Raw genomic sequence first — 27,816 nt, 5'->3', positions numbered from 1 at the left:
CCTAGTGACTTGGTGCCTTGCGTCCCAGCCACTCTAGCCATGGCTAAAAGGGGCCAAAGTAGACTGGGTGCAGTGGCTCACACCTGTAATCCTAGCACTTTGGGAGACCAAGGCAGGTGGATCACCTGAGGTCAGGAGTTCAAGACCAGCCTGGTCAACATGGTGAAACCTCGTCTCTACTAAAAATACAAAAATTAGTCAGGTGTGGTGGCATGCACCTGTAATCTCAGCTACTTTGGAGGTTGAGGCAGGAGAATCACTTGAACCTGGGAGGCAGAGGTTGCAGTGAGCCAAGATCATGCCATTGCATTCCAGCCTGGTGACACAGCAAGACTCCATCTCAAAAAAATACAAAAATAAAAATAAAAGGGGGCCAAGGTATAGCTTAGGTTGTGATTTCAGAGGGTACAAGCCACAAACCTTGGCAGCTTCAATGTGGTGTTGAGCCCACGAGTGCACAGAAGTCAAGAACTGAGGTTTGAGAACCTTTGCCTAGATTTCGGAGGATGTATGGAAATGCCTGGATGTCCAGGCACAAATTTGCTGCAGGGGCAGTACCCTCATAGAGAATCTCTGCTTGGGCAGTGTGGAAGAAAAATGTGCAGTTGAAGGCCCCACACAGAGTCTTCACTGAGGTAATGCCTAAGGGAGCTGTGAGAAGAGGATCACCGTCCTCCAGACCCGAGAATAATAGAACCACCTCAGCTTGTACTGTGCACCTGGAAAAGCTGCAGACACTCAATGCCAGCCCATGAAAGCAGTCAGGAGGGAGGCTGTACCTTGCAAAGCCACAGGGGCAGACAAGACCATGGGAACCTACCTCTTGCATCAGCATGACCTGGATGTGAGACATAGAGCCAAAGGAGATCATTTTGGAGTTTTAAGATTTGACTGCCCTGCTGGATTTTGGACTTGCGTGGAGCCTTTAGCCCCTTCATTTTGGCCTATTTCTCCCATTTGGAATGGGTATACTTATCTGATGCTTGTACCCCCATTGTATCTAGGAAGTAACTAAATTGCTTTTGATTTAACAGGCTCATAGGCAGAAGGGACTTGCCTTGTCTCAGGTGAAACTTTGGACTATGGACACTTGAGTTAATGCTGAAATGAGTTAAGACTTTGGGGTACTGTTAGGAAGGCATGATTGGTTTTGAAATGTGAAGACATGAGATTTGAGAGGGACCAGGGGTGGAATGATATGGTTTGGATGTGTCTCCACCCAAATCTCATCTTGAATTGTAGCTCCCATAATTCTTACATGTTGTGGGAGGGACCTGGTGGGAGATAATTGAATCATGGGGGCGGTTTCCCCCATACTGTTCTCATGGTAGTAAATAAGTCTAATGAGATATGATTTTTTATTTATTTATTTATTTTTTGAGACAGAGTTTCGCTCTTGTTGTCCAGGCTTGAGTGTAATGGTGTGATCTTGGCTCACTGCAACCTGTGCCTCCCAGAGAGGCACAGAAACACAGAGGTACACAGATCAGTGATACTATGAAGCAACCACATGAACAAGTCTGCAAAATAACCAGCTAGCATCATGATGATAGGATCAAATTCACACATAACAATACTAACCTGAAATGTAAATAAGCTAAATGCCCAAATTAAAAGACACAGAATGGCAAGCTGGATAAAGAGCCAAAACCCATCCATATGCTGTCTTTACGAGACTCATCTCATGTGCAAAGGTACACATAGGCTCAAAATAAATGGATGGAGGAAAATTTACCAAGCAAATGGAAAACAGAAAAAACCAGAGGTTGCAATCCTACTTTCTGACAAAACAGACTTTAAACCAACAAAAAAATCAACATAAAGAAGGACATTATATAACGGTTATGGGTTCAATTCAACAAGGGAAGCTAACTATGCTAAATATATATGCACTCAATACTGGAGCACCCAGATTCATAAAGCAAGTTCTTAGAGACCTACAAAGAAACTTAGACTCCCACACAATAATAGTGGGAGACAGATCACTGACACAGAACATTTACAAAGATATTCAGGACCTGAACTCAGCTCTGGGTCAAGTAGACCTGGTAGATATCTACAGAACTCTCTATCCAAAAACAAGAGAATATACAGTCTTCTCATCGCCATATGGCACTTATTCTAAAAGTGATGACATACTCAAAAGTAAAACTCCTCAGCAAATGCAAAGGAATTGAAATCATAACAGTCTCTCAGACCACAGTGCAATCAAATTAAAACTCAAGATTAAGAAATGCACTCAAAACCACACAACTGCATAGAAATTGAACATCTTGCTCCTGAATGACTTTTGGGTAAACAATGAAATTAAGGCAGAAATCAAGAAATTATTTAGAACTAATGAGAACAAAGAGACAACATACCAGAATCTCTGGGATGCAGCTAACACAGTGTTTAAGAGGGAAACTTATAGCACTAAATGCTCACATCAAAAAGTTAGAAAGATCTCCTGTTAACAACCTAATATCTCAACTAAAATAACTAGAGAACTAAGAGAAAATGAACACCAAAACTAGCAGAAGACAAGAAATAATCAAGATCAGAGCTGAAATGAAGGAGACAGAGACACGAAAAACCCTTTTAAAAAATCAGTGAATCCAGGAGCTGGCTTTTTGAAAAAAAAAAATAAATAAATGAGATAGACCACTAACTAGACTAATAAAGAAGAAAAGAGAGAAGAATCAAATAGACACAGTCAGAAATGATAATGATGGGGTATTGCCACTGACCCCACAGAAATACAAATAACCATCAGAGAATACCATAAACACCTCTATACACATAAACTAGAAAATCTAGAATAAATGGATAAAGTCCTGGACACATACACCCTCCCAAGACTGAATCAGGAAGCAAATGAATCCCTGAATAGACCCATAATGAATTCTGAAATTGAGGCCATAATAAATAGCCTACAAATCAAAAAAAAAAAAAAAAAAAAAAAAAAAGCCCAGGACCAGATGGATTTATGGCTGAATTCTACCAGAGGTACAAAGAAGAACTGGTACCATTTCTACTGTAGCTATTCCTAACAATAGAAGTGGAAGGACTCCTCCCTAACTTATTCTATGGGGCCAGCATCATCCTGATACTAAAACCTAGCAGAGATACAACAACAACAAAAAAGTCAGGCCAATATCCTTGATGAATATCTATGCAAAAATCCTCAGTAAAATACTAGCAAACTGAATCCAGCAGCACATCAAAAAGCTTCTCCACCAAAATCAAGTTGGCTTCATCCCAGGATACAAGGTTGGTAAATGCACATCAATAAATGTGAGTCATCACATAAACAGAACTAAAGACAAAAACCACATGATTATCTCAATAGATGGCAGAAAAGGCCTCTGATAAAATTCAACATTCCTTCGTGTTAAAAACTCTCAATAAACTAGGTATTGAAGGAACATACCTCAAAATAGTAAGAGCCATCTATGACAAACCCACAGCCAATGTCATATTGAATGGGCAAAAGCTGGAAGCATTCCCTTTAAAAATAAGCACAAGGCAAAGATGCCCTCTCTCACCACTCCTATTCAACATAGCATTGGAAGTTCTGACCAGGGCAATCAGGCAAGAGAAAGAAATAAAGCATATTCAAATAGGAAAGGAGGAAGTCAAATTACCTTTATTTGCAGATGACATGATCCTATACCTAGAAAACCCTCTAGTCTCAGCCCAAACGCTTCTTAAGCTAATAAACAACATCAGCAAAGTCTCAGGATACAAAAATCAAGTGCAAAAATCACTAGTATTCTTATACATCAACAACAGGCAAGCAGAGAACCAAATCATGAATGAACTCCCATTCACAATTGCTACAAAAAGAATAAAATACCTAGGAATGGAACTAACAAGGGAAGTGAAGGATCTCTTCAAAGAGAACTACAAGTCACTGCTTGAGGAAATCAGAGAGGATATAAACAAATGAAAAAACATTCCATGCTCATGGATAGGAAAAATCAATATTGTGAAAATGGCCATACTGCCCAAAGTAATTTATAGATTCAATGCTGTTCCTATTAAACTACCATTGACATTCTTCACAGAATTAGAAAACACTATTTTAAAATTCATATGGATGCAAAAATGAGCCTGAATAGCCAAAACAATCCTAAGCAAAAAGAACAAAGCTGGAGACATCACGTAATCCAGCTTCAAACTATACCACAAGGTTACAGTAACCAAAACAGCATGGTACTGGTATAATAGACCCATAGACCAATGGAACAGAAGAGAGATCTCAGAAATAAGACCACACACCTACAACCATCTGATCTTCGATAAACCTAACAAAAACAAACAATGGGGAAAGGGATCCCTGCTTAATAAACAGTGCTGGGAGAACCAGCTACTCAGGAGTCTGAGGCAGGAGAATTGCTTGAATCCCAGAAATGGAGGTTGCAGTGAGCCAAGATCATGCCACTGCACTCCAGCCTGGGTGGCAGAGTGAGACTCCGTCTCATAAAAAAAAAAAAAAAAAAAAAACACTTAAAGGTCTAGAGGCAGAAATACAATTTGACTCAGTAATCCCATTATTGGAGATATACCCAAAGGGATATAAATCATTATAAAGATACAAGCAAGTATATATTCATTGCAGCACTATTCACAATAGCAAAGACATGGAATCAACTGAAATACCTGTCAATGATAAACTAGATAAAGAAAATGTGGTACATATACATGACATGGAATTCTATGCAGCCATAAAAAGGAATGAGATCATATCCTTTGGAGGGACATGGACAGAGTTGGAAGCCATTATCCTCAGCAAACTAATGCAGGAACAGAAAACCAACACTGCATGATCGCATTTATAAGTGGGAGTTGAATGACAACACATGAACAAATGCGGGGAGCAACACACACTGGGGCCTGTCAGGGTCAGGGGAAGTGGGGTGGGAGAGCATCAGGAAGAATAGCTAATGGATGCTGGACTTAACACCTAGGTGATGGGATGATCTGTGCAGCAAACTACCATGACACACATTTACCTATATAACAAACCTGCACATCCTGCACATGTGCCCCTGGACTTAAAAGTTGGAAAAGCAAAACAAAAAACAAAAAACCTGTTTCCTATACCCTCATGGAAAAAAAATTATATTTAAATATACATATAGAAATACAAAATAATTCCGGTTTAAATATTATTTTATTTTTAATGTTAAATGATTTAATATCTTTATTGTGGTAAAAATATAAATAAGCTAGAATTTACCATTTTAACCACTTTTAAGTGGTTGTCTTGGGAGGCTAAGGCATGAGCATCACTTGAACCCAGGAGGCGGAGGTTGCAGTGAGCCAAGATTGTGCCACTGCACTCCAGTCTGGGTGACAGAGGGAGACTCTGTCTCATAAAAAACAAACAAAAAACAACCCAGCAGCTGTTGCATAAAAAATCCAGTTTCCCTGTCTTCAAGCAGAACTATTTTGAGATACATTTTACAGAGCTCTTTAGAAGTCCCCAGGAGCCCATGGCAGTGATCTGATTATAAACACACACATTTGATTCTTTTTCCCTTAAACTACCCTACTCTCCTCAGCCCTTCATTTGTACATCCTGGAATCACCTCCTGTATAAATCATCTACTCCCAAGTCCCTGTTCAGGAATCCAAATTAAAGCAATGTACCATTAAAAAACAGGAAGGATTCTGCTTGATGATTATAATCCATTTCAACATATTAATGGTTCTGCAGTTTGTATAGTAATAAAAAACAAAAAGCAAAAATAAAACAAAAACCTTTAAATCATGTCTACCTCTGTATTTTCCAAATGTATTTGCGTAGTGGTTAAGAGGATGGACTTTGTATTTAAACCAGCCTAGCTTCGAATTATAACTTCATTATTTACTTTGAAAGTCAGTAACCTCTCCAAGGCTCAGTATCCCTAACTCTAAAATGGGAATCATAATATATCTACAAAAAAATACAGGAAAAAAAAAGTTGGGTGTGGTGGTGCGCACCTGTAGTCTCAGCTACTTGGGAGGCTGAGGTGGGAAGACCACCTGAGCCTGGGAAGTCAAGGCTGCAGTGAGCCTGATCATGACACTGCACTCCAGCCTGAGTGACCAAGTGAGACCTTGTCTCAAAAAAAAAAAAAAAAAAAAATATATATATATAATATATATATATATATATATATATGTATGTATGTATGGAACACGGATTTTTTTTGAATTATTGATGTGCTTTTCTCTAGGGAAAATCTAGATTATGATTCTAATGTGGCTTTTTTTTTTTTTTACAGAAATCTTAAAGACATTTGTAGAATTGAGAAAAAGAGGGTTCCTATCAGTTAACTCCTGCAAATAAGAATCTAAGTTAAAATCTCAGCTGGCCCTGAATATAAGCTCACAAAGCTTCTTTGAAAATCATTAGTTTGCCTATTTTTGAAACTTTTTCATTCCGTGCAAATGGTTTTTCAGGAGAATGTATCTGTGTTTTAGAATGTCGAAGTTGTTTATACTTTGTCTGCTAGTCCTAACCCATGCTGTGATGACTCACTCACCCCCAAGTTGAGAGGAAAGATTGGACTGCTCTGTTACCAAAGTAAACACTAGGGCGGAAGTAGTGCTTTTTCCATTGATCACTTGCTAAGGGACAGACTATGCAAACAGGTTCCCTTGGTGAGAACATGTAGAGCTGCCTTTATTTCCAAATGCATCCCTTGGATTACAGAGCTACATATTATGAAAATTCTTCTATCGTCTTCTTGGAACAAAAAAACTGTTGAGTGAAAGAACATGAACAACCAGGCATGTTTGATACATAAGCTCCTTAGTACCAAACAAGCTGAAACTGGGATGACTCAGACAATGGCTTAGAAGCAGGTTCTCTTCTTGACATGGCTTTCCTTTAACAGCTCAGCTTTGCTACAGTCCAAGGATAGTACCACTCTGTCCCAGAGTGAAAGAGACAACTTACTCAGAGATTCCCAGAGAGCCTCTCTAGGGCAATTAGGCTAATAATTAGCCAGTTGCAACTAGAAGCTTACTGTTAGTCTTTGCAATCAGTAAGCATGAGGTTGCATTCTGAACTGAGAAACTTCAACATAGTATTTCTTTTTTTAAAAAATATATCATAGTTTCATTTAAGGCATTGTGTGTTTGCTGCAGAAAAAGACAAACATCATTTGACTTAGATGTTTGTGATGTTTCTGAATGTTGAATTTACCCTTCACAGTCATAAACTGGAGAATGCAGGGAGAGGTCTATTCACCCTTTTACTTAAATCCCTGACGTTGATGGAAAAATATGCCTCTGTGTTTCTGAGCCCAATAAAAGACAATTTGGGAGAAGTAAATGTGGGGATATATGGAGTGGGGGAAGAGGAACAAGACTTGACTGACTTCTTTAAACAGTCCTGGCAGGAATTTTCATCCCTCTTGGGGTTTGTCTTTGGATTCAAGACTGTTCCACCATGGTGTCTGGATGCCCTAATCCCATAACCAGTGCTACCTGGTAGGGTTGTGCAGCCTTGCCCTTTTGCACAAGGGCACCCAGCCCAGGGTGCTGTTGGTGGGAGGAGGCTGTGTCAGCCCAGAGGAAGGGTCACCTCTCCCTAAATTACAGAAGCTCTGTTAGGAAGATCACTCCAGAGTGAGGGCCCCTAAGTGTCCTGCATAGCTAATGTACTGTTCTGAGACAAAGGAGGTTGTCTCTGTTTGGGATCTGCCAGGAATTCATGTAATCAGGTTGATGTCTCCAGTCGTGATGTGTCTCACTTCTTATCACATACACATCTTCAGAAGAGGATATTATTCCAGTGATAATTCTATCAACATGAAATCAATCATGCAGACGCCAGTGTCCTTTGTGTCCATTTCTCACGGTGTTCCACATCTGCACTGAAATCAGTTTTTCTTTAGTGTTGCAGTTTTTTCATTGAGAAAGGATTAAGCATTGAGGTGTTGCTTAACTTTAGAAATTGGGTGGGGTGGCATTTGGAAATGCAAATTTTCACTGAAGCATGTCCACTCAAGTATCTACTGACTAGCCAGTATAGAAAGGATAGAATAGGGAAACAGGGCATCCTCGTGGAACTTGCTTTCAAAGTCTCACTTGGCAATTTACTTTTATTTATGAAATTTAGAGTTTATGTTTCAAATCTAAGTATGTCCTCTTGAAAGTAACTTAATCAAAAGCAGTTGATAATAGCAGGTTAATTACCTTGAGTCTTTGCGCTGGAAAAACTGGCTAGGTCACCCCCTTATACAACCATCTATTATGATTATATGATGACTCATTATCACGAAGACAAGCTTGTGCCATTTAAACCAGCAGGATTCCATTTCTTCACCAGAGAACTATCTCTAAATACACACACACACAGGCTCACACACTTCTGAGTTTCCCTTTGTTTATTTTGCAGCTAACAAAGTATGTTTTTGAGGTTAACAACAAAGCACTGGATAGTACAAGTGGAAGATCATTAATATGACTGGATAGGAAGCTCTTTTAACTTCCCTTTCTTGGCTTTTTCCACACCCTAGGTGGATTGTACTCAGCACTGCCATCCCCAGAAAATACACTCAGATACCAGAATTGCAAAATTCAGGAAGAATGCACTGCACGCTGTATCCAGGCAAGCCAAGCTCACCCAAAAATGGTCTCAAAAAGCAAAGGGCTCTGACCATCGACTGATGGGGTTGCAAGCCCAGCCTGTCTGCAGAAATTTTTAAACCTGAAACCACACTACAGAAATTATTTTATATATTATACACTTATTTTTAAAACTCAACTGTAAAAATAAGCGTTGCAGGAAGAGTGAGGAAAAGAAGAGGGAATTTCAAAGAGGAAGTTGGGACTGAATCCATTCGTTCCAACTTCCCTAAGCAACCCACTTATTGATCAGTGTTTCCAACTCAAGGAATGTTTAAAATTTTTTAATTAAAGAAAAAATTCTATCAATCAGAGAATCTTGAAGGAAAGGGGATCATTTACAATCATTTTACAGGTGAGGATATTGAGACCAGCAGGAAGATGACCTGCCCAAGCCTGCACAGATAGCAAGGACCAAAGTTGGGGATGAGACTCAAATATTCCCTTTCAGATATGCTTAGAAACACAAGTCAGTGTTCACATTTACTGTTAACAGGAATGTCTTTCAGGGGGAGTTTACAGAAAAAAAATTAAACCGAATTAAGTTATGATGACTATATTTTCCATTGTTTTCATTTCCTTAAAAAAGGAAAGGCTATTGAACTTGATTGTCAGTTCTGTAGTCTATGGTTTTGAAGCTAAGTTATTACACCCCACAGCTACCTGTGTGAACACGGAAAGACCTTGATATATTACTTCTTTGTTACGTTCAGCAGTAAGTGGCACTTAGCATGTCTGGCTACTTACAGAGTGAAATAATTGCTTAGGAACCTAGAACTGCTTATTTAAAGGGTGGGAACTCAATATTTGATTACCGAACCAAAAAGCACCTCAGCTTTACCGTGGGAAATCTCATGCAATGCACAGGTGTTTCTCAGCCCAATTCTTCATTACTCTCCAGAATCCTCTGGAACTTCCCTTCTGTTCATGACATAAAGGTATCTGTCTTGGTGAATCTGAACCAATAAGGAATGGCAGATCTCTATACTAGAACAAGACTGAAGGAAGCAGAACATTTCTGCAAAGTATCAGAGTTAGTTTATCTTTGTCATAAATACTTTAGGTTGACCTGGTTCTATTATATCAGGCTCGTTGGTCCCAGGAGGTTGCATTTTTCCCAAATGTGCACCATTAAGGTGTTGTGTGATTGAGGAGGGGAAGAAGGTTGGATGGGAAATAATGCAAAGACAAGTTCATGGTTAAAGAAGCTTATAAGCAGAGTAATTTTCATGTATAACAGGAGACCACATTTCTTTATCTCTAGATATCCGTTTTCTTCTTGAATGAGCCGTGGTATTATTTTAAATGATGGGATTTTTAACATTTTTAATGACCACTTCAAATTCTCCACCAGTCACGGCATAGTTGTGTGGGTTTTTCTTTTCAATTTTAGTATAACCACCCAGATTACATTTCTCTAACGTTCACCTTGCATTTTGAAAAGCATAGAAAAATTCAGTGCCAAGGACTAGCTGGCCAACAGTAGCCCTAGGGAGAAATATTTCCATTCTCCCACCCACCCTCTCTGCACCCATCCTCACAATGACATACACCATAGCGGGAGTAACCTATAAAACTATGGTGGGAAAAGAAGTAACAAATGATAAAATGGGAAGGTGGGCAAGGGGAAAATAAATCGAGACTGCTACTCCACCACCTGAATGGAAGGGGACCCCAGCACAAGGAGGGGGCTTCAGCTACACTCCACAAATGTCTCCCGGGTGTCTGAAACGGCCAGAAATCTCTTAGTCCATTTTCCTCTGGTTGGTAGGACTGTAGAGAAACTGTTTAATGTGTGCCTAGGGTATTGTTCATTGAGGAAAAAGTTCAGGGAGTAGACTACTAGAATTCATTAATCTCCACTCAAAAATTGGTTTTGGACACCTAAAATGAGCAAGGCCCTTAAAACTTCAAACAAACAAACAACAAACAAAAACCACATTTCATTATAGACCATGTTCTTATTACCCATTGTTTTTTTAATTCCTGTCCCCAGATTTGAAAAACGGAAAAACGACAAACTGGAAACAAGTTTAGAATACCTGGTTTATTGGGAAAACTTCATAATGAAAACTACAATTGGCTTTTTCCACAACTTACAAAATAATCACCTGATATTTAAAATGAATTGGTTTTCATTGCGTAAGTAGATATGGTAAAAAAAAAATCATAGTAACCCATCTGATGCATCATATATATGCTATTCAGAGAAACTCGAATCCCCGAATTCTCCTGTGGCATGTTTTACATCAGACATTTTACATCTGTTTACCAAGAAAGACCAGGATTTTAACTATATGTAGGTTTCTGCTTACAGTTGCAAACTATCAGAAGCCTGTCTATATGATAGAGCCCAGATAAACCTGAGATTTAGAAAAGCGAGTCATTTATTCTCCTGAGGCTGTTTTAGTGGCACTTTTGTGACAGGAATGACCCTCCTGATGCTTTACTACACAACTTAACCAGATCTATCAGTCATGATAAATTAGACCCAGTCCATCTTTCAATCCAGTCTACTCTGGTTCTGAACATACAAACACAAAACACTACAGATTTATTAATATAGCATTTTCCCATACCCTACCCCTATAAAGAACTTTAAAAGAGAAAATTTTGTCTAAATATTTCACACTTAAAGTAAAGCCTTACTAACTATGGCAACAGGTTTGGATCACAAAACAGTACCTTCCTAGATGACATATCGAGTCAACATGAAGCCTTAGCAAAAATGAATGATTCAGGATATTGAGAAATTCTCACAAACGGTATGCATTTAGGAAACGATTTTGCTTTCTTTAAATAGTCTGAAGGCTTGAAAATAAAAACTTTTTTTTGCGTTTATTTTAGAATGTTTGGTCATTAATAATTTGTAACATTATCTTCCTCTTATCCTTAGCCCTTAACAGATCCAGTGCACTCTATTTGGAAATAACAAGAACTTGATCAGATTATTAAGTCTTGGAAACCTCATTTTTACCTTATAAAGTGTTAAGTTTCATGTTCATATTATCTTCTAAATGTACTATCAATGTGATGGATAGATATAAGGAAATATTGGCATAGTATAGGTAATTAGTGAAAAGACACAACTTTCACAAAACATATTAAAAGATGAACACGAAACTATAACACTACTTAAAAAATATTTTCACCCAAATTATTTTAGCATTTTTGACTACTTTAATAATATGAACACTGCCAAAAAATGGGTTCAAAGTCGCCTGGAGAAACAGTTTCTTCTTCTGGAGTCCATCTCAGCAGCGGCGATTTTCTCCCATACTCATTCTCAAGTTAGGCAGATGTGTAGAAGTACCTGGGCTTGGCATTACCCAGAAGGTCATCTTCGTAGTTGGGGAGGCAGCAGAAGAAGAAGGCACAGCCGATCAGGATAATCGTGGCTGCCCACCCAAAGCCGTAGGCCCAGTTATAGATGTAAGTAACAGCGGGGTTGGCATGAAGGGCGAAGGTCTGGGTGTACTTCACGGGGTAAATTACCAGGGAGATGATCTGGAACACAGCTAAAGGGAAGAAAAAAATCCCAGGGTATGAATGCATACATGCATGAAGGAATAAATACACAGTAACGACAGATTAACTCCTTCCACCAAGTTTCTGCCTCGAAATAAGTATAAAATCTACCTGGAGGCAGGAGGAATCTGGTTAGGCAGAGGCCAAAAAAGATTCGTGACTACTGTGTGTAAGAGATGCCTGGCGCTGAGCAGTATCACACATATATGCCAAATATGTGAAAAACACACAGAAAAAAAATAATTGGAGAGCCATTCTATATTACATAGGCATTATATATACTAAAACAAAAAAGTACAAAACTATGGCATACAATAGGAAGCAGGACAGTAAAGAACAACCTATTTTTTCATCTTTGTGTTTCCTATACCAAACACATACTTCATATGTTCAGTGTTAGCAAAAATTACATATATATATGTATATATACATACAGGCATGCACATATATACACACAGCCATGCACACATGACTCAATATTGATATTCAATAACAAATCACTGGAACATTCATTCAATAAGTAAATGACTAAAGGAAACAATGAACTAATACTGAGAATGATCAAGGGGAGAATCCGCAGAGAAGACTGCAGAGGACGTGGGAATCTGAAGAGGAAACAGACGTGGAGGGAGGGCAGGGGGAAGGACATGGGGAGGTGCGGTGGGGACACGAAAAATAAAAGCAGCAAATGATCACAGTGCTTAGGGAGGTGTGAGTGAGGATGTGGAAAGAAACACATGAAGATTTCTAAACTCTCTGGGATAATAGTCACATTATTATAATTATTAACCTTTGTAATAGTATTTAAGCAATTTCAAACAAAATGAACATTATCGAGTCTACTTTCATGGTCTTTTTCAATGGACACGCATGATTTTATAAAGCTACAATGAGTATATACATGTGTGTTCTGCATCATTTTAACTTAATATTTATATGTACATTGCCATGTCAAAGGGTCTGATTTTAGCTCTTTCACCATAAGACACTACTCTCCACAAGGAGGGACCAAGTAGCTGTGCCCTCCAGGAAGGTGTCAGGGAATCTGCAGTCCTCACCACCATTTTTCTACCATCTTAATTCTTTTCTATAGCTCCACAGATGTACCTTGAAGTAGTTTTCTTTTTCTTCTTCATTTTTTTTTCACTGCTAGAAAGGCTATAGATGTTTCTGTATCTTCATTTGTTGCTTCTAATTCTTGACTAAACTAAAACATTCCTCTTGTAATTTACAAAGGACAATCTTAGGGCAAATCTTAAATATTTATCTACTTCCAGTATAGTTTAAATAGCAAACTCTTACTATTTAAGTTTGTCATTTGCTACCACATACTGTGTAAGATATAAAAGCAAAGCTTTTCTACGTTGACTTCTAATTATCTTGGTAATAAATATTAAATATTGCTATTTATCAATTCTGGCTCATCATATATGAAGTCCTTATAATAGTTTGGATTAATTTCTGCCTAATTTAAATTGTGTCAGTGTTCAATTTTTCTGATGTTTAATGTAAGAATATATATAAAATTTAAAATAACTATTTCTATGAAACATACCTTAAAAGTCAAATAGGCCTTATTCAACATTACCACTAAAAGTGTGTTGAGATTTCTAGGCTTTTTATGCTTCTAAATACATTTTCTGTTCTATTTTTCACACTCTTTAAAGGAAAGGATGAGTATTAAATTACAAAATGAAAATTCTAGGTTAAGCCGACTGTTAAGCTATAAATCTGTTGAAGCTCACTGAACTAATTTTCTTTACAACAATAACTCTGCTACCCTGTCACTATGGATGCCCACTGCTAGATCTTTGTGTTTTAATGCTACAAGAAAGCAATGGATAAGAGTTTTACTAGGATTTTTTTTTATTCTGGTAAAATATACATAACATTTATCATTTGCACTTTCAATTGTTCACTATAAGTGTACAATTTAGTGGCATTAAATAAATTCACAACGTTATGTAACCATTACCACTGTCTATACCCAAAACTTTTTCATCCATACATAAAGTCAGTATCTCTTTAAAAATAACTCCCCATTCTTCCCTCCCCACAGGGAGTAACTTTTATTTTACTCCCTGTCTCTGTAAATTTGCCTATTCCAGGTAGCTCATGTAAATGGAATAATATATTTGTACTCAGTCTGTGCCTGGCTTATTTCACTTGGCATGTTTTCAAGGTACATCATGTTGTAGCATATATCAAAATTTCATTCCTTTTTATGGCTGAATAATATTCCACTGTATGTATATACACACTCTGTTTGTCCATGCATCTGTTGATGGACACTTTGGTTGTTTCCACCTTTTGGCTGTTGTGAATAGTGTTGCTATGAACAGGGGTTACAAGTATCTTCAAGTTCTTGTTTTTAATTCTTTTGGATATATACTTAGGAGTGGAATGCTGGGTCATATAGTATTTACTAGGATTTTTTTCAACTAACATTAATGTCTTAGTGTGTTATTTATTTATTTATTTATTTATTTTTTGAGATGGAGTCTCACTCTGTCACCCAGGCTGGAGTGCAGCAATGCATCTCAGCTCACTGCAAACTCCACCTCCCAGGTTCAAGTGATTCTCCTGCCTCAGCCTCCCATGTAGCTGGGATTATAGGTGTGCACCACCACGCCCAGCTAATTTTTGTATTTTTAGTAGAGATGGGGTTTCACCATGTTGGCCAGGCTGGTCTCGAACTCCTGACCTCAAGTAATCTACCTGCCTCGGCTTCCCAAAGTGCTAGGATTATAGGCATGAGCCACCACACCTGGTGTTAGTGTGTTATTTCTAATGGTGATTTAAACTGGCATCTATGGAGTTTTCTAAGACACATGAAAGGAAGATACATCAAGTGTGTTTCTTTGCTAGGGTCTCATAAATTTGAACTACAAAAATAACCAAGTAGAAATGAAAGTGGACACCAACCAGGTTCTTTATACCTTTTGTGATTCCAAGTCACTTCTGATTTTAAAATAATATTCAAAAAGCAAACTTTGAAAATATGAAGATCAAGAACTTTATTTTTAATCAAGAGAAACTGTCAAATGTGCCATGAAGAAAGCCAGGGCTGTGTATGGACCAGCCGGTTTTCTGAGGCACTCCTCCTGCCTCACCTGTGTTGCCCACAGCTCTATGAACTTAACTCTCCTAAGCTCAGGGAACCAGCACAAAATGGCCTTCCTCCTGGTTCATGCATGATCATATAGACCCCTTAGAGTCATAAGGCTTCTGACCTGTTTCCAAGACCATCTGCTCACTTTGTATTTGTACCTCGGGTCTGTAGCTTGAATGGCTGCTTTGGTCCCGTAAGCCTAAACTGGTAAGAAAGGACCTGTGGCCTCGCTTTGCCGCTATCAACACCTTCTGTTTTTTCCCTGCTTGGAAAGTCCAGTTTTACTTCTGAATCTAACTCTGTGGCTAGGGTCCTGCCCTTGACAGATTTCCTTAGTGCCACATACCTGACTAAAATTTCCAATAATTCTTCTCCTAAAATCCTACTTCTTGTACTCCATCAGTAAGTGTTCACGCTGGGCCCTGCATACCTGAATAACTAAATTTCCTCACATCACCTGTGTCTGGACCACTATCTCCCCACACAGGCACTATGCTGCACATTCCCGTTCTGGCCCCTCCCAGGGTCTTCCATCCCACGGCAGAACACCATTTCATGACCCACATCATAAGATCACAAGACTCTTTCAACAAGGGAAATAGTTCAGGGGCATTCAGGTCCCCTTGGCAGGGGGCTCACAGCAGGCCTGGGCTGGGGACCACAATGGAGAGCACTGCTTTTCCAAGGCTGACATAGCCTAGTTTCTTGGGTAGAGGAGTCAGTGGATAGGACCCCCTAAGAGAGATAGGGGCATGTAGAGTGACAACCCTTGTCACTTGGATGGGGAGTACAGAACACTGCATGAGCCACAGGAGGAAAGGGACGCAGATCTTAAAACACTTCTCTCCTCTGTTACTTCTACCCTAGTGATACATTTTCCACGAAGAGATTAGAAACTGTAACAGTCATGGGTCTTCTTTGTGGAATTGACCATTACTAAGTTGATGGCCACTGAAGGCATAAATGAAGAATTGCTGACACACAGTCTTACCAGCCAAGGCAAGGAGACCTCCAATCACTCTTAGGAAGACAAGCATCTGGGGTCCACATAGAGCGAAGAAGGAGAGGATGAAACAGATCACCAGGATGATGAAGCCACAGAAGAGCATGGCAGCCGCTGCTCTTCCCCATGCTGCAGGAAAAAAGAAACAGCAATTAACAAGATAGACATATCAGGTTTAAAAATTACTTATCACAGTATCAATATAGTTTTGGGCTTTTTTCCCCTACTAGTTATATTTGGATGGAACGACAGTTTTTCTTTTGACAATACTTAAGCATCTCCATATTTTAAGGGAAGAACAGGGAATTCATATGTAGGACATTAATATACTGAGACTCAGAAATGTCTTTTCCCCCTCAGTTTTTGGCAAAAGTTTACATCTCTGAAATTAAAGTCAAACTTCATTAATCTGTTTCTCATGTGATAAGTTTGCCACATAATGGGTATAAGGTTCACCCACGTTCTAACACAACATGATCATAATAAACAACATTTTTGGTACTGAATAATCCAGATTATAAACTCTAGGAAATGTTTTAAATATCTTTAAGGGATCTTTGTTTCATATTAATGTTTGGTTCCATACAAAAATAATCATTGAAAAAATATATTTATGACTAGGCAGAGGTGTTAAATAAAACAATGTAAGTGTGAAGAAGTAGCTCTGATCTTATAACAAGCTTATAACTAGCTTATAACAAGATCTTATAACAAGCTTGGTAGCAAACCACTTTCCTAAATTTCTGCCTAAATTTTAATTTCTTAAGTATTCAAAATGTATTTTACAATAGATTTTAATTATTTATCTTTGCCCTAAAAAAGAATCAGGATTTGATGGCAATCAAGTTCTAGGTCTGAAGACCTACATGGGCACCTCTAGCCCTGGGTCATTCTATTCTGCACTGAAGAAATACAGAGATCCATGCTATCCACATGAATGATTCTAGTCAACAACGCCTATTGTTCAACCCACCCTCATTGTTAAAACCTCTTCACACACAACCTTGCCTCTAGTGGTAACACCTAATAACATTCAGGACATGCATGAGCTCACTGAATCCTCACAACTTTTTTTTTCCGTTTTATTTTTATTTATATATATATATTTTAATTTCAGTAGTTTTGGGGGTACAAGTGGTTTTCGGTTACAGGGATGAATTGTATGATGGTGGAGATTTTAGTGCCCCCGTTACCTGAGTAGTGTAAATCTTATAACTTCTTAAGGTGCACACTGCTATTGTTTCTATTTTAGAAATGAAGGATATACTTAGAGTTCAAATAACCTGACCATAGCCACACAGCTAGTAAATGGTTTAGACAGAGTTTGATTTCAGCCTGTTTGAATCTAAAACATGACTTTTTAAAAATAATTTACACACTATAAAGTTCACCCTTTTAAAGTGTATAATCCACTGGTTTTTACTGTATTCACAGCGTTATGCAACCATCTCCACTAACAATCCAGAACATTTTCATCACCCCAGAAAGAAACCCCGTGCCCATTAGCAGTCACCCTCCATCCCCTCTTCCTCCAGCTTCTGGCAACCACAAATCTACCTTCTGTCTCTATACATTTGCCGATTTGGGACCTTTCATATAAATGGAATATCATATACTACATGGCCTTTTGTGACTGGCTTCTTTCACTGAGTATGGTATGATGCAGTTCGTCACGTTATAGCATCAATCCATACTTCATTCTTTTCAATGGCTGATTAATATTCTATGGTATGAATATACCACTTTAGTCTATGTGTTCATTTGCTGGTGGAAGATTGTGCACTCTTAATCTATTAGCCTTCACTACATTTGAAAAGGAGAGTCATGAGTCACATGTACTCCGCCTTGACATTACTCTTACTCTGTAACACAGCAAAGCTGACAGTATTTGTCCTCCCTTAATTCTAGGTCATTTGACTGGTCAAGGTGAAACGAAGATGGAGGCTGGCAGAAAGAGCAAGGGTGTTGGAGCTGCTGGACCTCATTTGGACCCTGCCTCTGCCCTGTTGGCCATACTCCAGTCTCTGCATCTGTTAACCAAGGCTACAAACACCTGTTCCAAGATGATGGTGAGGAAGCACACTCCTGTAATATCAGTGACTAACTCTCCAGCCCTCACTACTCAAAACATTCCTCCTGTGTCCCTGTAACTTTTCTTCAGTACCTCATGTCTTTATTTTCTTCTACATTTGCAAGGTTCTGCACCATCCCATAAAGATTGTTCCTCAGTCATCTGATGCATTTTTCTCTCTTCATCTGTTAGAGACAAACCTGAGCTACGGCTCCACATGCTCTTCTCCAACTCCCATGCACCTTCCAGGTCTTCCTCTAGATTCATGAATGACTGGGGCACAATAGATGATTAAGGAGATAAAACATTTTTCTGTCCTAGAAACACTGTTTTCACACAAATTAGGTCAGGATGGGGCTGAGACTGTACCTGATTTGGCCTAATTTTATATGGACAATTTTTATTATTTTCCTCCAAATCTTCTAGCTCTTCCTGTCAGACCACTGAGAGATTTGAGAGAGAAGGTTAAAATGGGAACATTTTATTCTAAAATAGAAAGGAATAAAGCCCAAATGTTAAGCTTAGTAAGTCTCTTTTCTCACTTTTGCCTCATTCTTCAAGATAACTTTTAAGAGACGAGGGACCATGCTTTGGAAAGAATATTAATTAATCAGACCTCTCTAAGTACAGCCCATAGACCACAAAGGCAAAATAAGCAGTAGTGCTCCTTAAAATGATACTCATTCCTATGCCTCCCTCCAGACTTATGGAATCAGAGCTTGAGTGGTAGTACCCAAGAATCTGCATTTTATTAGTGTTTCTTATATCCATAAAGTTTGAGAACAACTTAGATGATTAAAGTCCTTATTAAAACAGATGCAGCACTATCAAAAAGATTCGTATAACTTTAAGTATGTGACCCACTGTCAATTATAGTTTCATTTCTTTATATTTTTTTAAATGGCCACTGGTACTCATTAAGTTCAATTAAACCCAATAGTTAAATCAAATAAGCAAAAACATTATTTTTTTTAATTTTATGAGTTCACAAGTTTGAAACTGCAATGAAAGGAAACATATCTATATATGCATGTGAAATAATGCAAACATAATAAAAATCATTGTATGGCAGAATTTTCAATAAAAACAGGCAAAACCTCCTAACAAGGAACCTATTTCAATAACTAAACTTTTACAATCACAGATAAAGGTTTGAAAAATCTAGCCAAATAAATTATGTATGATATTTCTGTAAAGAGTAATATTAACAATTTTACTTATTTGAGGAAAATTAACATAAAAAGATTATTACTATTATACTTCCTCTAACATTATAGCTGAAGTATAATTTATGCTTAGTTTCAAGTGCTTGGAAGGAATTAAACCAAAGAAATGGTAAGCCAATTCACCTAACCTAAAGCCAAGACGTGAATGTAAATATAGGAATATTTTAAGAACTTTTCCCATGCTATCTTAAAACAATTCAGTTAATGTCTTGCTTATTTAAAGCGCTGAGTCTAAAGAAAATCAAAATGGAAAATTAAACAACATTTTGTCTTGAGAAAGACTGCCTTGGAAATAGAACGTGTAAAACCTGCTCCTTGCATCACAGAAACACCCACACTGAATCACTTAACTATCATTTAAGACAGCAATCTTGGCACAGTTCTAAAGATCCTGACTGATGAATAACAGACGTCTTCAAGTAAAGCAATCTGCCTTCTCATGTCAATGACCATTTAGACCATACCAGGTCTGAGCAGGGTCCTTCCAGCCCACCGTTCTGTCTGAGAAGGGGCTTTTCAGATGCAGACACTTAAAATGTGGGTATTCTCCATGACCTACATTTTGAAAAGTTAATCACTTTATGCTCTAGGTAGCTGTGGTCTCACTTAGTTACCCAGAATGAGCCTACTATCTACAAACTGACCAAACCCTTTAGGAGCTGTTTATATTTTTATATTATATCACAGTCTAAATTCTATCCTATTTACCAACCCCACTGGAAAACATCAACTTTTAGAACTTGTCCTAAAGCTACATCTTTCATGATTCAATAGATGGTCCTTAGTTTTTCAAAGAGAGACTATCCATCTTTATCTAATATGAACGTAAGTTTGTCTTTCATTACTATTTTATATACCAAATTTGCATGTGTGTGTGTGTGTGTAAGTGTATGGGAGAGAGTAGAAAGGATTCTCATTGTCAACTGTCATTCTCTGGATTAAGACCACAAAAGCATTCAGTACTCCCGGTAAATAGATGCTGCATTTCTGTGTAGGAAAGTTTAGTTTGTTTTATTTTCTTAAGGGAAGAGCAATTTGGTGTCCTAACTTTATTTTCTAAGTGCCACTTGGAAAAGTTCATGTAATCAAAGAAACCAACAGCATTATAAATTTAAGTGATATTCATTAGATGAACAATAGCTTATCAAAGTTTCCTAGCCCTTGCAAAGGTTCAACATCAAATCAAGAACATGGAAACCAACGTGTTTTAACGTCACCAACAAAACTGAGTTTTTCCTAGGAAGTGATTTTAAGTTTTTTGTATGAGAAAGCATGCTATACTGTTTTCCAGAAATTACATACAAAAAAACCAAAATGTTACAAGGCTAGTAAGATCAACTAATAAGAGCAAAAAAGTAAAAATAAATAAATACCTTAAATGTCAAGCTAGAAACAGGCCAGCCGTGGTGGCTCACGCCTATAAGCCCAGCACTTTAGAAGGCCGAGACAGGTCATGTGAGGTCAGGAGTTCGAGACCAGCCTGGCTAACATGGTGAAACCCCCATCTCTACTAAAAATACAAAAATTAACTGGGTGTGGTGGCACATGCCTGTAGTCCCAGCTACTCAGGAGGCTGAGGCATGAGAATCGCTTGCACCTGGGAGGCAGAGGTTGCAGTGAGCCGAGATGGCGCCACTGCACTCCAGCCTGAGCAACAGAGGGAGACTCTGTCTCAAAAAAAAGGTCAAGCTGGAAATGATAAACTGAAGCTTGAGAAAATAAAATAAACTTTTATTTTAAGACAAGAAGAACATCAATAATATTTTTTAAATTGTTGGTAATACTTTGGAGACGATCACTAATTTTCCCCCCAAAGGTAGTCCTCCTCTTCATGAATCTGCTACATTCTTCGGTAGTTTTAAACGTGGCCTACCCTCTTACTCCATGTCCTTATGACACTAATGTGGCACCCAGCCAGAGTCCAGTCCCTTTCCAGAATACAGGATTCATCTGTCATTAATACCAAAGATTCCGTATCATCCAAGATTTTGTCAGATTCTTCATATTGTTTCTATAACGCTCTTTAAGCCAAACATAGGCGGAACTGAAAACTGGATAAAACCACAGTTCAAGAAATAAAAAAGATCCTGACTACAACTAAATGTAAGCATGGGAGAATGATGTATTCCAAAATATAGTTTTGCATATTCAATGAGGAGGTAATCTGCAGTGATTCGGCCAGTGCTTCTGAAACTTAAAAGTGCTTACCTCCTCCAGGAAGTAGTTAAAATGCAGATTCCGATTCTTAGGCCAGCACAAGATATTGGACATCCAACAACCACCCAGATAATTCTGCTGCACTGGTTTGCAGCAGAACTCTAGAGGACAACTCATAACAGGCCCCCCAAAAAATACATAAAAAGACACCATTCTGCAGAAGTTCAGGAAGGCAGTTAAATGGCTCAACAGAGAGATGGCAGGGAGAATACATGGGAGAGCATTCCACAGCTGGTGTGAGATTCTTTACATGCTCTGCATGGTCTCATGAACCTGACTACTCGGTTGCTCTCTGTTACTTTAACCCTTAATAACCTTCTTTCAGACGATTTATCTAATCAACGAGAGGAGAAGCCATTCTATACAGGATGGGGTGAAAACAGGAAAAGTCAATCTAAAGACAAAATAACTAGCAGTGAATCTGGGATCTACCCTCAAATATTTGAACATCTGTCAATGAAAGAAGACTGGAAAGTAGGAATTACACAGCTCTGTCAGTTTAAGAGAAGTACTTGGAAATAAACTGTATCATCCAGGGAACAGAACTAAATTGTTGAACAAGGGACGAAGCTTAGTCACGGGTGCTAGGGATGGGTGCGGGCTTTGGTGAAAGCTTGAATCCGGTGTACTTTAATTCCCTTCTAATTATAACATCCCAGTAGTCTGCATCCCTTTACAGGACAAACACAAGTTAGGGGACACTGAGAAGAACTGAGGCTGTCTGCGGTGGCTACTGCTGAGAGAGGCACATGTGGAATGAATGGCCTGGACTAGACTACTGGGTCCTAAACATTCTAGATTTTATAAATCATATGTACTTTTAAAAATTATTAAATCAATAGAGTAGCCAACTTTTTATTTTTTGCTGTGTAAGGACTTGAATGCATACATGCTCATGCAAAGAGTAATCTGTCTGCTAATGCCTAATTTCATAAATTAGGAACAGTTTTTTGTTTTGTTTTGTTTTTGAGACAGAGTCTCACTCTGTTGCCCAGGCTGTAGTGGCATGATCTTGGCTTACTGCAACCTCCGCCTCTCGGGTTCAAGCAATTCTCCTGCCTCAGCCTCCCGAGTAGCTGGAATTACAGGCGCCCGCCACCATGCCTGGCTGATTTTTTTGTATTTTTCGTGGAGACAGGGTTTCACCATGTTGGCCAGGCTGGTTTTGAACTCCTGACCTTAAATGATCTGCCCACCTCGGCCTCCCTGAGTGCTAGGATTACAGGCGTGAGCCACCACACCCAGCCAGGAACAGTTTAATACCTTTCACTATCCAGTTCCCACTGAAAAAACCACAAGGGCATGATCTCAAAATGAAGTCCTTTCAATCAGTAGTCTCCAACCTTTTTGGCACCAGGGACCAGTTTCGTGGAAGAAAATTTTTCCACAGACTGGGGTTGGGTTGTGGTTTTGGGATGATTCAAGGGTATTACCTTTATTATACACTTTATTTCTAGTATTATTACACTGTATAATATATAATGAAATAATTACACAACTCACCATAATGTAGAATCAGTGGAAGTAACGATCTGTGGTCTCAGGGTTGGGGACCCCTGCTTTAAGGGGAATTTAGACTAATGTAAACTATTGACTTGTACTTACTTTTCTTATTTATTGTGCATTTGAGAGCCACAGGGCTAACTGACCTAAAACTATTTCATGTAATACTGATTCTCTGACTTGTCCAACAGTGATATCATGTTAAAAACAAACAAAATATCAATGCATTTGCAGTATGCAAAGGGTGGCTTTGGTTAAAAAACAACAACAACAACAACAAAAACGGAGGCTTTGTACTTCCCAGTTTGGATTCAAGGCAAATACTCGTCAATCCTCACTGACTCCCTGTTTCACTCTGGTGCACAAACTTATCGCCATTATTCTCCACTTGAACAAGCTGGAGCTTGCCTGCGATTTGAAATCTACACAGCTGAGGCTGAAAATATCCTCCTGATGTATTTTCTTAAAAACTGGAAAAGAAGGTGCCAGCGGTACAAAACTAGTGTGAGTGAGCATACATTTAAATTTCACATTTTATTTATAGGTGAAATTTGAATGATTTCAATCATTAATCTATAGATTTTCTTTTCCTGTTTTGACAAATATAAATCATGATTTTAAAAAATGCAAATAATGTTTTAAGCTGGGTGTTAATTTAGCTGGTACTATCATATCAAAGAAAATATTCAGCGAATAATTTGGCTCATTCACAAGGAAAAATGAGGTGATTTGGTCATCTGATATTCTTAATCTGTCAGTAACAGTGAAAAATATAACATTCTGCTTTTTATATAGTTCTAAGGATTTATCTTTATAAAAACATCCATATCCATTAGGATTATTGTCAATACTTGCCAGGAATAACCTGTGTCTTTACTACCAAAATGAACATATTGTTATGAACATCATCTAATAAGAGAGGTGCTGAAATACTTCGTAATAAAAAGACTTTCTTAATAGTTACAATGGTAGATCAAAATATTTATTGCCTAGTACATATGAAGAAGTTTTTCAAAGTGGATGTACACACTCAATTCTCTATACGGAGATCTCATTTTAATCAGAGCCATCAACCTTATTCCTTGTTGCACAAGATAATGTGTTTGTGCATATGTGGGAGTGTGTGTAAACTGCTTACTTCATTTTAGATAAAGTACAAGCTCATGTAAATATATGGTTTTCAGTAAGGCCTTACTGAGGCTATCTGAAAATCTAGAGTTCATAGACGCCTAGATAATCACCTTACAGTGTCGTTATACACAGCTTCTACAATTGTGAGGCAAAACTAGCCAATGTGCATGCGGGCGATGAGCACAGAAGTATAACAAACACTTAAACTGATCTTTGACTACAACGGCCAGGGGTAGCTCCATATCTGCTGTCTTCTTCCCACAGTCACCTCATGACAGCAGATCCCAGATTCATGATTTGATTCTAGATCTTCAGCAAGAGTTGTGTGTGTGTGTAATGCATTACTGGCACTTAATTACCTTTGCAAAGATAGCAGGAATAATTAAATTGAGTTGTTAAAGCTACTATCATTTATGAAAATCAGTCATGCTGCATTATAAAGAGATTTTTCAAGATCCACTTAGAAAATCGAGCTTTTCTAAGGACCAATTTCTATGTCAAACTGAATTACAAACCATACACTGGTTAGTATTTTCTTTACAATGAAAAAAATTAACATTTAGACTTCTAATTAAAAATTCTACCAAACTAAGAAAAAAAACCCCTGCTTACTGCCTTCCATATACAAAGCAATGTATCAGTCTAAGGTGGAACAGCCACACCCTAAAAAGGTGAGCTCATCCTGCAAGCCAAGAAAAATAAAAATGGCATTGTGCATGTTTCACAAGAGGGCTGTGGTCACAGCCAGAGCTTTGCAGGTCAAATCATGTCCCGGCAGTAGCACTGATCATAGTTCTGCCAATATCCGCACCCCCGCCCCACCCCCAGTCGAAGGCACACTAACCTTACTTTATATGTGGAGGATTACTGCGTATACTTTGGGTCTGCATTAGTCTTTGGAGTAGGGTATAATTATCAAAGTATGTTTAAAAACACACACTCAGATCTGTTAGGTCCCCTACAAGAGACTGAGTTCAGATGCATTTTAACTAGAAGATAGAGGTACATTATTTCAAAAAACAATGAATTCCCTTTAAAAACCTAAAAGACTGGAGATGATACAGACCTGAACTGGCGCAGTGTTTGTATGGGTTTTCAGAGAAGAAAACACACAAACTGCAAGGAAAGCTGGAATTTTCTGCAGTGTTTACATTTTATTACCCGGCTAATGGGGACCATGCTTGCTTCTGTGGGGGAAGTTCATCATGAGGACGTCCAAAGGATTACACAAAAGAAAGGGCACTAGGCTGCTGATATAGTATCCCAGAAACACAAATAAACAGGATTGGGTTGGAAATCCTGGGCCACTTCAAAGAAAGAATCAAGTAAATGGTAATAGTAAGAATTGAAAACAGGCAGCGTAGATTGCTTTCTCTGTTTAAAACTATTAAACCCGGTAGGTAAAGCCCATTTGGCTTTAAGGTTTTATTAGGCTCTCACAGCCCCCATCTCCCCGCCACACATTGCTAATCACAGTAGACCCCAGCTGTGATTCCCATCCACCCCTAGGCAAGGAGAGGGGGCTTCCCATTGTGAAAGAAAATGCCTTTTCAAACAAGAACCACGCTCCAGTCCTGACTTTCAGCAAGGCAAGCAGGGAGCTTCCTCCATGCTGGGAAAATGGCACACAGTACTTCACTTGCCAGGTACATTAAATTTGTCAACTCTACTTCTCTTCGCGGGTGTAGGGAATGTGTTTGCTTTTTAGATTTCAAATCAGATTAAAATAATTAAGTTTTCTAAACAGCAAAGCCATGCTTAAGCCAAAGGACACTCCCTAGAACAAGAGCTAACAAGAACTAGCCAGACCGGTAAAAAAGACTGAAGTATCTATTGAAATCGTTAACTGCTAAAACTGCCTGAAAGGGTTTTTTTTTAAATGGGAACTTTTTTTCAGCTATATCAAGTTGAACGAATCCACTGATATTAGGGGAGGCACGTTATTTCAATATTTATATTTTAATCATAAGAAGAAACAGGAGGAAGAGAAATTTCAGGTCTCCAACAAACTTTGTTCATTAGATTTACTCATCTAAACTTGCAATGCTTGAAATAATCTTTCGTACGTAACTGACAAAACCCAGGAAAAAAAAAAACTATACAGTTTGAACTAGGTCCATTTCTTTCTTTTTTCTTTTTCTTTTTTTTCTGTTTCCGAGCTTGGTGTTAGCCACCCAAAGCTACCGCTGCTGCATTTGGTTCAGGTCGGATGCATGAGCCCCAGCTCGCCCTAAACAGGCATTCTGAAAGGCTCCGGCTCCCCCTGACCCTGTGAGGGCCCACCACGCGCTGCGGCTTTTGCAGGCCGCAGCCCCGAGGGCTTCCTGGAGGCGGCGGCGGCGGCAGGCTGGCACTCACCGTAATCCATGAGGCTCTGACAGCCCTCCTCGTAGGACCCGCTGCCGCCACCCTCTTGGGAACATTTCCACCACAGCGAGGACGTCTGGATGTGGTCGCTCGACTGCAACCAGCCGCGGCCGGCCAGCGCGATGATGTCGAAGGCGATGGCGCTGAGTAGGAGCAGGGGCAGGATCCAGCGGCACCGCTCGCAGGCCAGGCCGCAGCGGATCATGTTGACGGACGGCGCGGGGCCGAGCGGAGTGGAGCGGGCGGAGGAGCGCGCGGGACGGGCGGCAGCAGAGAGTGGCCTGAAAGCGCGGGCGCCGCCACAAAAGTGAAGAGGCCGCAGGGAGGCGGCTCCCGAGGAAGCCGCTCCGGGCGGCCCCACCTAGATTCCGGTGACTCAGAGCGCGCCTGCCCCGACCTGCCGGCCGGGCCGGGGCGGGCGGGGCCGCTGGTAAACAGGCGGGCCTGGGGTGACACCGGGCGGCGGCGGAAGGGGGCCCGAGAGTCCCACGCGTGCCCCGAGCCTCCAGTCCCGCTCGCCTGGTCCTCTCCAGGCGCGTGTTTTGTCTTCCTGGCGCACCAACATATACACCTATTTATCTGCACAGCCGCAGCCTAATATGTGACCCCTGATGTTGCATCGTGGCGCGGTGGTCAGCAATGCCATATTTGAGTTTTCAGCAGTGTGAGATGGGTGTTCTAACTGCGTCTGTGGATAAAGGCTGCACTCCTTTGGACGCGTGCACCCAAACCCAGAAGCCCGTCCCTGACCCCTGCTGACACAGGTGATCCCTTCCTCCTAGGCTCCACCTTTGCACCTTGGACCTTGGCTCCCCGGGTACTCTTACCTCTTTGCATGCTGTTCTTTCCTGCTGGGTTGCCAGCTTTTGGAAAGCGGAGGCTATGCTGAATTTATCTGTGTATCCCTAGTGTCCAGCACTGTGTCTGGATCTCAAGGGAAGCTCAGTGAATTTGATGAATGAACATGTAATTAACAAATGCTCGCTTCCTTTCGGAAAGGCTTCATCTGGCTTCCCCAGATAATTTCGTGTCGCCTCTGCTGCAGTCCACG

General features: G+C 39.5%; 1 protein-coding gene across 1 annotated transcript; it reads right to left on the bottom strand.

Moving 5' to 3' along the window:
- Positions 1-10,635: 10,635 nt before the first annotated feature.
- PERP (p53 apoptosis effector related to PMP22) lies at positions 10,636-27,177 on the bottom strand. The gene is made up of 3 exons (XM_033235323.1): positions 26,757-27,177; positions 16,239-16,379; positions 10,636-12,125 (listed from the first exon to the last, which is right to left on the bottom strand). Exons 1-3 carry the CDS (start codon positions 26,968-26,970, stop codon positions 11,899-11,901), a joined length of 582 nt encoding a protein of 193 aa, XP_033091214.1. The 5' UTR covers positions 26,971-27,177; the 3' UTR covers positions 10,636-11,898.
- Between the last annotated feature and the right edge of the window lie 639 nt (positions 27,178-27,816).

The sequence above is a fragment of the Trachypithecus francoisi genome, unplaced genomic scaffold, assembly GCF_009764315.1.
Source record: "Trachypithecus francoisi isolate TF-2019V2 unplaced genomic scaffold, Tfra_2.0 Lachesis_group15, whole genome shotgun sequence".
NCBI lineage: Eukaryota > Metazoa > Chordata > Mammalia > Primates > Cercopithecidae > Trachypithecus > Trachypithecus francoisi.
Note: the sequence above shows the minus strand (reverse complement) of the source record. Positions and strands in the feature narration are given on the sequence as shown.